The sequence below is a fragment of the Hylaeus volcanicus genome, chromosome 5 (assembly GCF_026283585.1).
Source record: "Hylaeus volcanicus isolate JK05 chromosome 5, UHH_iyHylVolc1.0_haploid, whole genome shotgun sequence".
NCBI classification, from domain to species: Eukaryota; Metazoa; Arthropoda; class Insecta; order Hymenoptera; family Colletidae; genus Hylaeus; species Hylaeus volcanicus.
Window position 1 is genome coordinate 28,131,969 of NC_071980.1, and position 17,757 is coordinate 28,149,725.

General features: G+C 50.7%; 1 protein-coding gene across 1 annotated transcript in view; it reads left to right on the forward strand.

Annotated features, from left to right (window-relative positions):
* LOC128877548 (protein dachsous) overlaps positions 1 to 17,757 on the forward strand; it is a 126,791-nt gene that overhangs the window by 75,356 nt on the left and 33,678 nt on the right. Inside the window, exon 4 of the mRNA XM_054124936.1 lies at positions 318 to 794. Within this exon, the coding sequence (XP_053980911.1) occupies positions 318 to 794 (477 nt within the window). The remainder of the gene's footprint in view (positions 1 to 317; positions 795 to 17,757) is intronic.

Here is a 17,757-nt window from a genome sequence, read left to right on the forward strand (position 1 = left end):
TCGACCGGCTCCGAGAGTCCTCCGACATTATTTGGCTCGATAAGAGGATTTCGCGGGAGAATGAAATAAACATAATCGCACGGGTTCGCACTCCTAGCCCCCGCGCCGAACGCTCCGAGAGTTCTACATACAGTGCTTCCCAACTCTCGATCCCTGGAGTTCCTCGTTCTTACCATTCGCTAGCCTGTAACCTCGTTAAAGTCAAAGAATAGCAATGGAATTCACCGATAACGCATTTAATTTTCAAGCAAATCAAACGTCAACTACGTTATTTAATTCCTTCCACCAAATCTAATCGGTCACACCCCTTCCCGCAGGTGGACTGTCCACCGTGGCCATAGTGAGGGTCCAAGTGACGGACGTGAACGACAATCGCCCAGTCTTCGAGCCCCGAAAGTACAACGTCACCCTGAAGAACGACAGTACGATACAGGGACCGATCCTGAGGCTGGTGGCCACGGACTTGGACGCTGGGATGTTCGGCCAAGTCGCCTATCGAATCACGAATGGCAACGAGGCGGGAATTTTCCACATCGATCACAACACTGGCGAGCTGCAAGTGGTCAGGCCCGGTTTGTTGTCTCGAACTCATCTGCATCAGCTGAACGTGACAGCGACGGACGTCCCTGGTCTCAAGAGCCTCATGGACGCCGAAGTGAGGATCACCATATCGTCACCTGGCCACAGGATCGCTAGCTGCGAAAGACCACGGTACACCCTTACGGTTAAGGAAACTGTCTCTCCGAATAGTTACGTTGGAGAGGTGAAGGACGCGGCTGGACCTTCGTTATCAGGTAAGATTTTGTTATGATATCGCGTTGTATTTATAGAATATTCTGGATACAGCTTCTTCTCTCTATTATAATATGGAAATGTAGAGTAGAGGAAGAGGAAAGTTTGACGGAGTAGAAATAATCCTTGGGTCACCGTGGAAATTGGGTGGACTATCTTCGTGGCAGGACTTCCCGCGTGCCAGGATCGTTCGTCTCGGTGCGACCGTCGGACGCTGGTCGACCGAATGCATCGAAAACGTATTCCACGCGCGGCGTTACCGCGTTAGCATAGTCACGTCACGAGAAAACGGCAGACGACGTAGCTGAACGCCCACGTGTTGGTATACGTGCAAGTACGTCGAGGGGCCACGGTCCTCGCGATCGTATACGAAGAGACAGAGCCCGGGTATCCTGTATCCCTCTTTCTTCTGTCGACGGGGGGAACCGACGGCATGTAAATCATACGAGGGAGTCTATTGTGCGCGATGGCGGCGAAGGAACGCGGTATCCGTTTCGACGGGGACCGCGGGCCTCTGAACCTTTTGAGAAAATCGCCAAGTCGAGGAGTGGAATCCGTTATCCGTATTGCTACTTGGTGATTACGGTGGTTAGAAGCGACTGTATTTAACCGTCGCGAGAGCGTGTTCCTCGATCGCTGGTAACTTCGTTTCGGTCGTGATATTGCATTTCTAATAACTTTGATAACGTAGCTTATATAGCGAAAGGGGTTGAACTCGAAGGGTTTCGCGGAGAGCTAGAAAACGAGGTGTCGGGTGAAACAGGTGGGCCGCAGTCGGGTCGAGGAAACGGAATTCTGAGAAACGACGAAAGGGACGAGGAGACGACACGAAGGAGGGTAAGGTCGCGGACGGGTGGGTTGGCCGACGCGGACGCAATCCACGGAGGGTTGGGAGAGCGGGAGAGGTACGTATCCGTGTTTCCACACTGGTGGTACATCCGATGCAAGATACGGCGCGTCACGACCTGCGCTCACCGCGCCATATACCCGATGCACCGTGTAAAGTGTCTCGTGGCGTATCGACCGGCACGGTGCGCTACGTTATAGGCTCGAGAATGGTGGATAGTTTACACGGTGGTGCCTTACTGGTGGTCGTATTGTTCGGTCCGCCATGGCCCGCATATGCAGCCTGTTGCATATCAATGCGCGAACCTCGAGTGTGTTCTCCTCCTTCGTCGGGGGCGACGTCTCGCCTCTCCCTTTCGCTCCCATTCCTTCTCCCTCGGTCGTTCCTCCAGAACGGATCTCTTCTTTCGCCAAGTCCTCGTCCTCCTGGTGCTCGATCGTCCTGCGTTCCCGTTCCCCTCCGTCTCCGTTCGCACGCGATCGCAGAGAGAAGCCTCTCGAGAGAGGAAACGTAGGCCGCGATATCGCCGGGGTTAAAAAGCATCCTGACCCGTGGCAGACGCACAGGAGAGGTCGTTGTCGCGAAGTGTCTCCCTCGAGAGTTCTTCGCCCATCCCGCATCGGGGCTCTCGAATTCCACGCGCTTGCGATCGCAGATAAATCGTAATTACCACTGGCGTTCGCGCGAGAGAGTCGTGAGAGATTATGTTAACACCCGTGGGGCTTTCATAGGTTTCTCACGCGGACAGTCCAACGCTTGGGAGGGCTGATGGTTAAAGATGCGTTTGCGTAAGTTGGCTCTAGTTTCGAATCCTAGTTTCGAGTTAGTTTCGATCTTCCAGGGCTTCGAGCCATACTATGAATATATTCGTATCGCGGCGCATCGTCCCTCAAACAGAAGTGGACCGATCGACTCGATATTTGTAGCGCGTGTTAAGTGCGCGCGGTCTTGAGCGTGTAATTCCGATTCCCCGGGATCTTAGGACGCCGTCGTGGCAACTCGAGGATCGAGAAAACGTGGGAGCGGCCGCTCGTTCCGCGGATAAGATAAGACCAGAGTCGTCTCTAGTCGACGCGATCGCGACACCGTCGATGATTCCCCTCCGCCGGGTACCATAAACGCAGCCGTAAAACGAAGCGCGTTCCTCACTTTGTCGCCAGGTTTTATGGAGGGATCGCGAGGCTACGGAGCCCTTGCCCGCCCAATAAGGCGTTCGTCTACGTTGCTTTTTAACGGCCCTCCCTTTTTTCGACGGTTCGCGCGCCCCATGTAACGATCGCCCGTTGTTTTTTCGTATTTCCAAGAGGAGAAACGTCCAGCAGGCTTTATCGGAACAGGTGCTCGTAAAGCGACGTTAACGTCTTCCGGCGCTGGTTCGCCATCCCGTGATCTGATAACGACGAAGTCGATGGTCCGTGATAAATACGATATTAATGAATTCGGCGTTAACGCCGCGACGCGAGCCATCGTTGGGAAATAATTATGCAAATGTTCCCGCACCGGCGAAAATTTCGATACGGCTTGGGTTCCGCGCGCGAGAGGAATCGACGGTGAAGAGCTGCAGCGCGTCATCCATGGACGGAGCATCGTCTAGATAACAAATATGGGAGAAAGAATAAGAGATGGACGAAATATAACCTGATGCGTTAAAGATAAATATATTTGGAAGGGTATCTTCGCGGTGTTTTGAAATAGTTCTTAGAGGCTAACGAGGGGGAAGCTTCCCAAGCTTAGGACCGCGGAGTCTATGGGTTGGGCCACTAAAAACTCCTTATGTTTCTGCACCTATCCGTACTCGATGATCGCAATCGTGAATTTCATTTTGTTCCAACACTGATCCGCATTCGTGGCTTGTTACTCGAGCGGAATTCTGCTTTGACGTCATGCGCATCGAAACGAGTGTCGTGAAACAGCGGCGAGAAGCCGCTGGAGAGGATATCGGAGGGCGCGCGGTCTCCGGCAAAACGAATCGCACCTGTGCCGACGATCGAGCCGCTTCGGCTCGTCCGACTTTAATCTGATAATCTGATTGGCTGCCGTGTGTCAAATATTGTGGGCCCGAGTGCCAGGCCCCCGATCTTCCGTGCGAACAGGTTCCCGCGCGGACGCGTGGCCGATTGGAGGGAGCCGCGCACCGAAATCGCTGGATCGATCGGATCGGTACCGAAACGAGCGACTTTCGGCTCGAAACTCGAGCTTTGCGTTACAAGCGTAAGCCCCTATCACCGTCCGGATGACATCCAGAATCGAGTCGTGGGCTTCCTTTCGGAAGCCCGTCGTCGAGCCTCCATCGCTCGAATTTATTCCACAGCTCCGAACAGAAGTTATTTCGTTTTATTTTTAGCTTGTTCAACGACTTTATTCGGCACTGTAGAAACCAAGAATGGAATATTAGTAAGAGATACATTGGTCCGGTCTACAATTCAGCCTTGATCCTTAACCTATAATGCGCCTCAGCTGTACAACGATGATAGGATGCATGTGAAAGAAGAAGACGAGAACGTAATAAAACTGGGAACAAGAAAGAACGAACCACCCAACTGAATGATGAACGGAAGTGTACACAACAACAATTAAGGCAATGAAGCCATTTCCTGGATGGGATGTTTCAAAAGGCCGCGAATGCTCGGTCTTTCCAATAGCATTCTAGAAAATGGGAAAGAATAAACCAACTTAACCGCGTCTACAAAAGAAGTGTGCGCAACAACGATTACGGCAATGAAGCCACTTCCTGGGCACGAGGTATCAAGTGGCCTTGTATGCTCGGTCTTGGACGCAGCAGGCCTCGTTCGTCTCGATTCGAGAAAGACCAACACTCGTAGAAAGCTTAATCCCAGTACGGTTTGCTCACGATCCTCTGGAATCCGGAATTCCCCTCGAAGAGTGAATTACGTAACCCAGGCGATAAGATAGTCGGCCAGTCAGTGAACCCTGGCTTAATCCGTTGATCGCAAGCGCTGGTAGCAAGACCTGAATCGTAGTCGCGATTGTAGTCCTTTTAAACATTCCGTGGAAGTTTGATATACAATTCTTTTTTTCTCTCAAATATTGCGATAGTTTACCGAACCATACTTTCAAGTGGTAATTATCAAACCCATCAAAAGATGGAAGGAATACCATAGTCGACAATTAGGAAATATATCTGAACTCGTGGATTTTGTGTGCCCTGACGGATTCTCAGCCAGCGTGATCTCCCGATACTCCGCGATCGAGCGAGTTTGGTGGTTTTCGAGCCCTGGGATTCTTGTCGGTAGAATGCACCTCTCGAGTGGCGGTCGTTCAACGGAAGAGACGAGAGAGGGTTGGATCGCGAGAGACAAGAGAGCAGAGCGAGAAAAAGACGGAGGAAGAAAGAGAGGAGGATGAAGAAGAGAAGGAGGTGGGCCCCGTCGTCGTCGTCGTCGTCGTCGTCGAGGTCGCATAAATCGTCGCGAGTCGGATTCCGGGCAGCCGAACGCAAGCCGCCATTGTCCAGGACTTTTTGCCCCTCCCCCTCTCGCTTGCTCCACAGCGAGTGCTGGCTGCCGCGGAGCTGCACTCTTTGCATACGCTTTAAATATCACCGCTCTGCTCGGCTTTGAGGGCTCCCAGCACCACGTCTTTCCCTCTTCTGTGCTCCTTTTCGTTGGTACCGGCGGAACACCGCGGAGGAACAGGGTGGTGGACGTCCAACGGAGCCCGAAACCGAGTATTCTTTCGTTTTCTGCTCCCTTTGTGCCAGCCTGGATGCGTCGACTTCCCGAGATCGCATCATTACGATCGAGATCGGCGGTAGCCTCCAACCGAGTGCCTTGGAATAACGAATTCCCGCGAGTGGACAACCCTCTGAGGTATTCTCGACAGTTTACTTATAGGATCTTTCATAGGTTGTATTCCTAGAGTCTTTATGGTCGTAACAGGCTCACTCAGAAATCTTATCGTCCAGACCTCAAGGATTTTATTGATCTATACACGCCATCGGTGTCTCGCTGAAATCAGTGCGTCATCGTGGTAACAAGCGCGTTGACAGAGTTCTCGCATCAATAACGACCTCCTCGTCCACCCCACTCGACTTAATTGGTTCTCGACGATAGCCGATTTCTCTCAATATCCTCGATACAGCTTCGTCCAGTTAACGTTGAACCGTGTTCCGAGATAATTTGTAGGTCGAATAAAAATGGGCATTCAACTTGGGAAAACGATTTCGAGTTTTCGAAAACGACCGAAGGGGCGGAGTTAATCTTATCCGGTCGACACATCGTTAGTCTTTAACGAATTTAACGACGGTGCCATATAAAGATCAACGAGCCGTAGCGTCGCTTCGAACTGTCTATAAAGATACGCGAGGATATAATTCGTGGAACGATCTCGGTGTTACGACCTCGGATAAAAATCACGACCCCCTCCCCCGCGAAAGGGCGGGTTTCCCCATCGATGGCCAAATTTGAGAGCGAGAAACTGCTGAATTCATTACACGCTTCAGGGAAAATCTAGAACGTCGAAGTAATTGGTATTCGAGAGTGAGAATCTCCAAGAATGCATGCGGAAATCATAGGCCTCTTGGAGTTTATGTTTCAATGAAACAAAAATGGAAATCGTAGAAGACGATGTCGTTTAAATGTCAACCACGTTCCCACTGAAACCATTTTGCAAACGTTGCTGCATTCGTAATCGTTTAATTAGTTCACTCTTATGTACAGGCAGAATCTACAATTTACGTAAAAATATCGATGGTATCATGTATTACTGCTAACTTTACGCTGTCCTTACGTCTTCCACGATCGCAAAAATCCTCGTGGTCGGACGCTTCGAAAAGGAGGGAATCCGCGAGGCACAAGTGCGCGATAAAACGCGAAACGTCGCAGATAAAGCGTGGTCGGAATGGTCGTAGCTCGGAGCGAGGATGGCGCAAAAAGCAGAAGTTCTTTCCTACTCGAAGATGAAGTATTCCGCGTCGTGACGCGGTCGATTCGCTGACTCTCCTTCCTCGGCGTCCACAGGGTCGTTTCTTCTGTTCCTTTTCCAATCCTCGGACCTTCCCTTCCTCTTACCCTGCCACGAAGAGCGTGCGGCCTGTTGCGCGCATCGTGCTTTCGCCGGACTTGCAAATTTCGCGCCAGGCACCAGTTTCTTCGGGGCCCGAGCGCTGGCTGCCTTTGCATCCCGAGAAGAGCCAACGGACCCAACCTAAACCGAGCTGCGAGATCCGCGGGGAAAGATAGCGAGGAGTCTCTGCCACGGCAGGACGAATAACTTCGCAGTCTGATTTGCGTAATTCCGTTCGTGGAATTTCGTGTCCCCTGCTGCGGTCTCTCTGCTCTCTGCTTGCCAGAAGATACGCCTAGTCGAACGGACGGCGATGGTGTTATAATAGTCCGATGCATAGAATTTGAAGAGGATTCTTTTTAGAAGAAAATACGGATGGAGTGGCAAAACCTAAATAAAATCAGGTGTAGCATGAAAATTTAGCTGTTGGCTCTGTAGAGTCCTCCCTTGATAAGTCCACGCTCTTGCCGAGAAGGGGGGCAACGTTATCGACGGCGCGCGTTAATTTGGCCACGATTGTAAATCACTCTCGACCCCTGTGCCACCGTTGCCCTCTACCGTTGGTCCCTCGACGCGTCGATTCGTTCCGTGGAATCATGAGAAAGTTCAGCCGCGTCCGTCCGCGCGTGAAATACTGCAACCACTCGACTGGTCCCAGCATAGAAATTTCCACAGTTCGTAAAGCGGCTACGGCGAAGACGGTTTAATAACTCACAGGTGTGGCGAGCTCATTGTTCATCCGCCGTTTAAGGCCCGACAGCCTCCGCCTCCCGGTAAACACGAAGTCGAAGCTCGTAAAATCCAGCGTCTTCTCCCTCATCGAGCATCAAAGACTCGTGACTTTTTCAACGTTGCAATTTCATTCCGCTTTATCGCGCTGCGAAATTTCTCGCGAGTCCCTGCCCTCTGGGCTCCAATTGAAATAAATTTCCGTTATGCGGTATCGTTAACCGAGGTGTTCCTGGGTTGCATCGGTTGCTTTCGTGGCGATCCATCACGCGGAATGAGAGATATAAATCATTTTTGATGCAAGGTGGCAAGCAGGGAAATCGCGTCTACTTTGTTTCGGGAGTTAAGTTTATACTTCCTTCGTTACATTGAACATTGCAGCATACAGATGCCGCTATACGTCGATTTAGCTATAAAAGTTCTCAAATGTGTCACATTGCCTGATTCTCACCTACTGTACACCTAAGACAACATACTTTGGCCAAATAAGAATTCCTCGAGGCTTCGTACAATTCGGAGCCAATCAAGCAAAGAGCAATCGAGCTCTAGTGACTGAAGAGCAACGTGCTTTACACGACGGATCAAAAGCAATGGACACTCAAACCCTCGATTGGCTCGAATGTCTCGACGAACGTCACGAATCACTTGAAGAACTCCACGGTCTCTGAAGTCTTAAAGAACTCGAACGACTAGGTCAAGACAACACGGTCTAGACACGCTTGAAAACTTGCAAGCCATGCGCTGCAAGGCCTCGTCGCTACTCTTGAGCAGGATTGAGCCTGGGTCAGGCCAGTGGTAGCCCGATGCTAGGCCCAAGCGTGCGTGCGAACATATAGATGAGCGGATAGGGCTGCGCTACGATCCGCGATGAGAGCGCGAGGGGGACAGAGGGCCCCCTTTCACCGCTAGGGTCTATGATGCGCCTTCCTCGACTCTTATCTCGCGCTTCGTTATCGCCGTTTACCATCTTATGGTCTAGAGAGCGGAGGGTCCTCTGTGCGCTCTCCGTGCATGCACGCGCTCCTCCATATATCTTTTTCTCGCTCTTCGTCCGATCCTTCGGCGATTCGATCCCCTTTCCCGCCCCCTCCATCGCCTCCGTGGAATTTCGAAGGAGGAGAATTACTGGCGCGATAATCCTAGATCGTCGAAGACGGAAGAGGATATCGTCTACGTGAAGTCGGTGTACTACTACACGCGATACGAAAGTCACGAGTACGCGTAGCTGTCAAATATTCTAATTGGGGACCCTTGCGAGTATTATGTGTAACAAAGTGATCGAAATTGTAGGTCAGATAGCTGTTTCGAAACACTGTGCGACCCTCCGAAACTCTACACTCCTGTTCAATCATCCGTTGTCTAAATATGAAATTCTTGTAGTACCTTTCTCCAGGCGGCGGGCTGAATATTAGGATTCGCAGAAAGGATTCTGGGCCCGAGCTGGACCGCTCGAGCGATTAACTTCAGGCTCGAGTTCCACTGCGAGGAACCATATGGTCGATTCTTCTCTTCCCCCGTGGCTTCTCACACTTACTTTTTCCGCTCGTTTTATCCTGCTCCCCCGCTTGCACCGGATGAAGTTTCTGGACAGAGTTTAGTCAGCCCTTTCGGGACGCAATTGCTGCTTAGATCGTGACATCGTTCTATTTCGAAATAATTACTTGGTCCACTTTGCATGCAACATCCAAGCGTAACGACGTTTCGCAAGCCACAGCTCCCTTAACAATCGCTGGAAGGCTACGCAGGTATTCGCCACGCATCTCGGAACGTATTTCGAGGCAGAAACGGCAGCGGTCGCGGGCGCTAGACAACGGTAGCTAATGTCGAGCATCATTTTATTTTCGCTCGGTTGCAAGCTGTGCGCGCAACCTTATTGTCGCCGTCCATTGTCTTGTCGTTCTTGCCGCCCTCCGCTTCTAAGCCTACCTCTTCTTGTCCCTGCCCGCCCCTTCCGCGCAACCGTCGGCCATGCCAGACCATTTAGCCGCATCTGTGCAGCGGGACGTTTTACGCATGTACGTGGCTCTATTCGTTTGTTTACCGGTCTCGATGCTTGCATTTCTTGCGCTATTGTGCGCCGACTACACGTTCGTTCCGCTCGTACTTGCCCGCTTGGCCAGCCGCGAGGATCCTCCGCTCGGTTGTGAGAACGCACGCTCGCTCCCGTGCAATTTGTACGTTTCGTATTTCAACCGATCGCGAAGACGTTCACCGATGACATCGAGTCGTTTCCCTTCTGCATAATTCTGAAATTCGAAGGCCGCGCGGCCGGCGGGATATAAAATATTCTCGCGACGACGCTGTCACACGTACAAGGTGAGCGACGTGTATACCGTCACGGGCTATTTCGTCGTGAAACATCGGCGACACCCAATTTTATAGAAAATCATAAACCTAGCGCTAGCTGTCGGTAAGGGTCGATAAACTAGAACTCGAATTTATTAGCAGAGCGTTCTACATTGCCTGCGGAACGATCTGCCTTATCGTCTGGGTGTTCTACCTTGCCGAATTCCAACGACAGAGTGATCTAGCTTATTGACTAGGTATCCCTTCATTTTTCTTTTATAGTAGACGATTTATCCATCGAATTAAACTCCTTGAAACGGTCGCGCTGGTTCACTCTGTATAGTCAGAGGTTGCAACGTACCGTGCCAGGGCACGTCGATATAGCCGTAAGGTGGATGGTAAACGGGAGAGGGAGGGCGTTGATGCGTTAAAGAGAAGCACAGCCGAGTTCTCGTGGCGAAGGGAGACGAAACGAACGAATGATTCCTGAAGAGGAAAGGGGGCCGAGCGAGACCCCCGTCAACGACAGCATACCTTCGCCACGGTATCGCTTCTTCATCGCATTCGTCGCGTCGCTCGACGCTACCACGATCCACGGCTAATCATCATTATTTAATTACGAGATCGTTTTTCGCTGCGCGGAAGAATAGTGTCGACGGTTCGCAGAGGCACGTCCCTATCATCGGCAGGCGCGTCGTTTCAGTCGACGATTTTCGTAAATCTGGCTCCCGTGGATCGTTCTCAGCGCGGTTGGAATTCGAGACACGTATTTGCACCGTCTACGACCGCCGGCTCGGTTTCCGCAAGGTTTTACTGCCCTCGTGCTGGAATCGTCGTTAAAGTACGATGACGGACCGACTGCGAACGAATCGACGCCTCGACGAGCATGAATTCACCGTGGAACTTGCTTCGGTTGAATGTTCGAACAGCTAACAATTTAGTTAATAACTGTTCCGTTTTACGAATTTCAATGCGAATAGGAGAGACTGTACTGTCAATAAGGTAGAATACCCTGTCGGTACGACAGCTAGTATTATAGGACATTAGATCGATAAAGCAGGTCATCCTGCTGACAACGTAGAGCACTCCGTTGATAAATTCTTCGATCAATCGGAGCTCTACGTTGTCAGAAGATGGTAGCAAAGGAGTGTGAGCACTAGTACATAACTCATGGAACGAGGAGAACACCATAATTGCCAAAGTATGCGAGAAGACCGCACCGAACACCTCAAAAGGCCGCGCGGCTTGGCCCAATCATCGGTCTAAACTGTATTTCTCAAATTTGATCGCACGCCGTTCCCTAATTAACGGTACGGCGGGCGGATTCGATTCCTTTTCGTTTGGCGTCAAGTCCCGATCGCTGTTATCTCGATCGATCGCTATAAACGGCAGAAGCTGGCTACCCGGTCCAATTAAAAATCCACGAATTTATGCAAACGGTCGGGCTTTTATTGGCCGCCGAGCCGGGCCCTCGGCGGACATTCCCGAAATCGATCGCGCGAGGGAATCGCGGGCGCGAAACGAGAGGGCCCGATGGGAGGGGACCGTGAACGAGGGAACCTCCTATTTAGAGCGAAACAGCTCGTAATTCGGTCGTGAATGTCCTGGTCGGAGGGCCGTTTCGGTGTCCCGAGAAAAAGAACTGCGAGAGGTGACAAACTATTCGCCGAAGGCGATTACGAGCTTTCCTCGAGGCTCGTAAACGCGAGTCTAACGGGCCCTGGGGCTACCTGGGTCCGCGGTGCCGCCCCTGAGGACTGCCTACGAGCACCACAGTCCGCTGACCGACCTCGAGTGGGATGGCCCGTTACGAGCTAATTAGCAAAATAAGAGAAACTCTCTGTGAGGTATACAGCGTCGTCGTAGCAGCAGCGTAGGCAAGGGATACTCGTGGCGTTCCTTATACGGCGTGATCGAATCGTCAGTCCGTAATTTATCGCGAGTTTTCTTAACCCGGAATGTATCTCCTTGTGAAACTCGGTACACCGGTTTTTTCCGTTCCAGTGTCGTTTCTTCGTTTCCTTCTTCTCCTGCACGACGAGAGAGCAATTAAATCCGCGACGCTTAGGAACGAATATCGTTCCCTCTCGTCGTTCCACGATCGGATTATGAACCGACATGAGCTTGACGCTTACCCCAGATAATTACCGCCTCTAATTAACCAAACGGAAGCTCTTCACTCTGTCCTTTTGACGGATGGTGAACGCGAATTCTTATGTTTTAATTTTTCATCGATAGAGATTGAGTAGAAAAAGTTACAAAATACAACTAAAAGGGAATGTTAGCGCAACATGTAGGAACGTGGTTCGCAATTTGGGACGCGTAGAACATGCTCGATAATTTGAGTATCGATAATCGTGGCTCGATATATCTTGGGTTATGCGGTGTGTATGATAGCCTGTCATGTGGCCTTCCAATGCCAAAAGGTTCTCCCATCCTTGATTTGCCATACGCGATCATTTTATGCTGTAAAATAGCGAGGTGCAACAGCCGGGAGAAAATTAGTCGGCGCTAGGCAATAGAGAGCAAGCGAAGATAACTACTAGAATCCACGCAGAACTGCCGCCAGTTTCAGTCTCTTCTTTAACTTCCCTCAACGACCATTCCGCACGCGATGATCGAACGGACGTCTCGGTGGCATGCTATAATGTCGTCGTTTGTTAACCCTTTCCTGGCTACCAACGACTTCGAGTCTGAGGGTTGCCAGAACCGTTCTACCGGTCGTTCCAAGTAGTTCGTGTTTCGTTATTAGGGAAAACGGATTCTTTTCCATCCGCGGAATTCTAGCTTCGAAGGTTCCAGTCAATGATTCGTCGATCGTTAAACCCTCGTGTGCGTACGCGCGCGTACACGCGCTGAGGATATATCCTCGCAACACCTCGTACCACAACGTTGCCCTTAGCGTACCGACAATGCCAGCAGAGACTCGATGAGTGCTCCCCGATTCAGAATAATCCCGCGGTCCCCACCCTTATTTACAATCTATCCGCGTCTCGTTCTTTGCCGCGAGTTCTGTTTATCCGCTGTCCTTCCTATTCGCCCCTCTCTTCGTTCCTCCATAGGCTCCCATGGTGTCCTCGCCTCTTACCTAAGGTCTACCACGAGGCAAGGTAACCCTCTCGACTCGCCCTGTTCCTCGCGACCGACGTCGTGCCAGCCCTTTTTATCCTGTCCTCTCCTTCTCCCTTCAAACCTCCCTGCCTCCCGCTCAGGCGTTCCCCAAGGCTCGTTCCCTCTCAATCGCACAAATGGAATTCATTTCTAGTTCCTTGACTCCCGTTCCCGTGCTCCTTTTCTTGTCTCCCGCGCTCTCTGTCCGCCGTTCCCGCGCGACGATAGCTCGTCCTGCTTCCTCTCGGCCCGTTCTCACGTGCAGAACGCGCCACTGCCCCGCTCGGCTCCGCTTGGCTCGCCACCGCGACGAGGACGAGGCTCTACGATGACGAGCGTCGCGTCATCGAGATCGTTTGCAAGTTTGCCTCGATAGCCTCCCCGCGGAGAACGGTCGATCGTCGCTCCTGGTACCGGTCGATCGTCCTCGAGGCTGTTCCGGGAACTGGCCGGGCTCAGTGGGACCACTCGAAGGGGACATCGAATGAGAAGAAGAAGAGGAGGTGAAGAAAGGAGGGGTAGGGATGAAGATGGTACGAGGAGGAATGGGTGAATTCCGAGGGTGTCGAATAAGGGTTGGTTGAGCTGAATAAAAACGGAGTGTGACCGAGGCGATCAAAGATGGACCGTCGAGTAAGTTGTTACCATCGAAAATATAATATTCGGCTCTGGAATTGCCTCAGAATCTACCTTACATCTATAGAAAAACCACTTACGGATGAAATAATTAAATGGCGGCCAACATGGCAAGATCGACCACGGTCGTGACGCAACCCGAATCCAAGAAACTCGGTAACGGAACTGAAAGCGAACAGGAATACTTAGTATCCCACGGAGCGGATTGAATTAGCCGTTCGGTCGCGGAGATTCGGGCGACGATTAAATTTGCAATGCTAATGGAACTTTATGACCCCGTAGATTGAGAGATTAGAAGCAATCTAATGCCACGGATCTGTGTTGCGACGATCAAAAATTACGGGGACTGATCAGATACGCATCTTTAATACGATACCCCGCGTCCTGGTGGAGTCCCGTTCGCGGAACGAGTGCAACGCGATCGGACACGGAACACGACTCCTCGCCAAAGCTTTCTATTAACCCTTTGATCGCTGAATATACGGGATGATTCCGACGCTGGCTTTTGCTCTGGTCTGAATAAAGATAGAAGATCAAACAGGACAATATTTTTTCTCTTAACGATTTCTACTAGCTCATGATATTACAGCCTGTAGTTTGATGTCCTCGGAGTTAACATCCCAGAAGGGGTAGTTACACAATGAAAGGCTCCATGAAACTCACTCTCCTCGAATTACAAATATTTCGACACGTAACTTCACCCCTAGTTTGAAACCAGAAGCAATACGAAAGATTAAAACGAAACGCGTTTTAAACGGGGGTGAGTTTCTCGAGGGTTTCCCTCGATTCCCTGCGCGGACCAGGAGGACACGAAAGGGCGAGAATGTGTAATGGGCGGGTATAGCAAAAACTCGCTCTCTATTCGATCCACGACGCTGAAAGTCGAGAGCTCGCGAAAGAGGAGACGGCGGAAAGGCAGAGGCAAGGAAAACAGGGGAATGAGGAGGATGGTGGTTAGACGTGGGCTACGAGGGCTTCGAGGGACTGGACTGGACCGAGGATCTCCGCAAATTAATCAAATACGCGAGCGATTTGTCTTCGTTACACCCACGTGGGCACCCCGGAGGGACGCCTGTGTAACCGGGGTGACGAAGCCCTCTCGAGTCGGCACCGCGGGTGAAAAACCCGTTCACCGACTGCGCACGGATCGCGATTTATTCCCTCGATAAACGGTCAGAGGGAATTTTGCTTTTGACGTATGCAAGTCCAGCGATACCTTCTTCATCCGCAACGATCGAGGGTGGAAATCTGATACAGATCAAGTGACACTTGTAATTGGTCGGGCAAAGTTAACCGTCTCATAAACATTAATTTTCAAAGTATACAAATAAATAAAAGTTAGGATACATTCATTCGTTATTTGGAAAGGCGAGGAAGTGTCTCGTTTCTAAAGGTTTGAAGAAACTGTCCGAGTAGGGACCTCGGCTGTTCTTTAAGTAGAATATGCTCGCAATACCTGATTTGTTGAGGAACCCACATAATTGATCGCTGCATCGATGCGCTCTCTAAGAAGTTGCTTCTCGATCGTAGATTCCCGTGGCTCGTTCAGTTCGCTATGAGATTCTTCTTCCATAGCGGTATCCTTAACAACGTCTCCAGCAATTTCTTCCTCTACCCGGTTCGAGTCAGTCCCGGCATTTTCATGCGTGGTTTCAGCTGCCCTCGAAGCGGTCTGAAAGTCTAATCTCCCCGTTTCCTCTGATACGCTCAAAGTCGATATCCTGCCGTTCGCCAAACGCAATAAAATTTCTGCAACGAAATTGTCCAAGTTTGTCCAAGAGGCCAATTATAATTTAACGATTATCGATAAATAGGTGGGCGCGAAGGGAGCGATCGCGTTTGTTTATAATGCCGTTTGAAACGCGGCGACGATTATCCGCGCGGCCATGGCAATCTCGTTTCCAGTTCGATGCTCGGGAATCGCCACGGACACGCGGACGATTTTGCCGTATTGGGATGCGAAGTAAATCGTAATTATACACGGTGAGTAGTACAGGATCGGTGGACCCTCCTCTCGCGGCAAGTAGTCGATGGAAAAAGATCATGCGGACGTTTAATAACACGGGTACCGAATGCCGATGGGTGTAGGTACAGCGTGTCGATGTGCGTGTTCGTCTGTTTCTCTCTTTTGCACCGATGATCTCACTACCACTAGTCACGAACCCGCAGTGCCCTCTTCTGTGGTTGCGTCGCGATCCGCGATCGCGTACGCGCGCTAGTTTACAACTCCGTACCTGAGAGGCGTACAATCTCACCTCGCGAAAAGGACATTGTGGCGGGAGGTGATCGAATATCATTCTCTCGTTTGTTTTTCAAATAATTCTTGACTACGCTATCTATACAACTTTGCTGAACATACACCACTTTGTCGTTGGTAACGTAGGATGGTCTGTCGGTACGATGTAACAATCTAGAACACACGATCGATAATGTAGAAATTTGTTCTGCTTACCGACAGAATGCGCTACATTGCCAGCAGAGTATCTTGTTTGATGACATAAATCATTTTCAAGCAGCCACATGTTGTACATCCCTGATGTAATCTTAAACTACGAGTCCTACATTTAAAGAAAAATTGTAGTATAAGAAGAGCATCCCTCCGCATCGCATTGCGCAACACGCGCGTAACCAAGCCAAGCTCAATAATCACGTCGTAATTTGCAAACAACGCAATCGTACAACGTTGAGGCAATTTTGTTGTTTAACCCGACGATGCGTAAGTTCGCACGAACCCGCTCACATTTGCTCGCTCGAATCCTCGTCGCTGTTCCCCGAATCGACGTGCACGTACGCGCGGGGCTGCATTTACCCGCGCGCGGACGAGTTTACAACAATTTTAATAACACGGCTATCGATGCAGCTGGTAAGCATAAGTTTCGGCTCGGACTGCGCGTGTGCGTCGTGCACGTACCATCGAATGTGTTCTCCAGATCGATATCGGTTCGTGGTAGCCGTACAGAAGGCGAATACTCGCGCTTACAAGCGTAACGCGTGCGTGCGTCGTTTAAACTCTCGTCCAAGAGGAACGTTACATACTCCGGCGCGTACGAACCGCGAGCCTCGGTATTAATTTCATCTGTCGCGGTTCATGGCCCTTTAAATATGCTTATTAAGGCTGGGGGAGCAAACGGTACACGGGACGTGTGTTCTGATCTTTCGTGAGGTACTGGAAAGCCTGGCAATCTGAAAGAATCTTACAGTAAAGTTTATAGTACTCGACAGAAAAAGTTTCGTTTTGATATGTCACATGTACCTTTTTTAAAAAAAAAACCCAAGGATTACCCACTTTTCGACCTTGAGACATCGGATAACCTTATTCGATCGAAGAGACGTAAGGCGAGGGAAGTAAACTGGAGCGTAATAGACGACCCATAAATTATGTCATCCACGTTCCCAGTCGAGTACGTACCATCTTTGCGGTCGAGGCGATCGGTATCGTTGGATGTCAGGGACGAGGCCGTGCTCGATAGTCGCGACGTGGACGACGTCGTCGAGTACCGTGGAAATGGCTCGCGGCTACCTTCCACGTAAACCCACGGAGGCGGTGCCCGCTCGGCAACGTCTATCAGGTTTTTCCCGGCTTGGAAAAACTCGATCGGTTCCATGGGAGAGACGATCTCGACGCGGTAGATCCGAGGCGTTTGTCGAAACGCATCCGCGGTGGATGGTATCGGAGTATACACACGCGCTCTCCCGTTTTGGATCGAAGTGCGACCGATCGAGGAGAGCAATTATCGACGTGCTTCTCGGGGAAAGACGTACCACGTCGTACGCGTGTACGTACCAGATGTTCTGTACGGAACGAAGACAACAACTGGCCGCAGTTTTTTCCGCGCGATAGCGGCTGGCCTGCGATAGACAGATGGATAGATATTTATTGGCCAAGGATAACGATATCCTCTGGATCGGGAGTACGATGAACGTTGATGATGAATCTATAGTCGTAGGCAGCCGGTTGCAGTGATTAAAATTTTAAGTTCTTGGCATAGAAGAGTCGAATAGTTTTTGGTAATTGGTGAGATAATGCTTGTATTACTCGCGCTGTCCATTATCTAATATAGACGGTGTCGCGAACAAAAGCCGCATGGAAAAATGCAGGTCTTAACGATCGCCGCGTAACAAAGGACCGATCAATCGAGCCCCCCGGCAAATGTCACGAAGATATTCGCGGAGGTAATCGCGAAGACAAAGCGGTAACGGTTCTCCGGAGCGATCAATAGCGCGTGCAAAAACAGGGACGATCTAGAAGTCTGACGCAAGAACAATATACCACGTGGGATTCCGCGTGGTTTCGCGGCCGTCATGGAACATCTTTACGGTTCTTGGCGTGT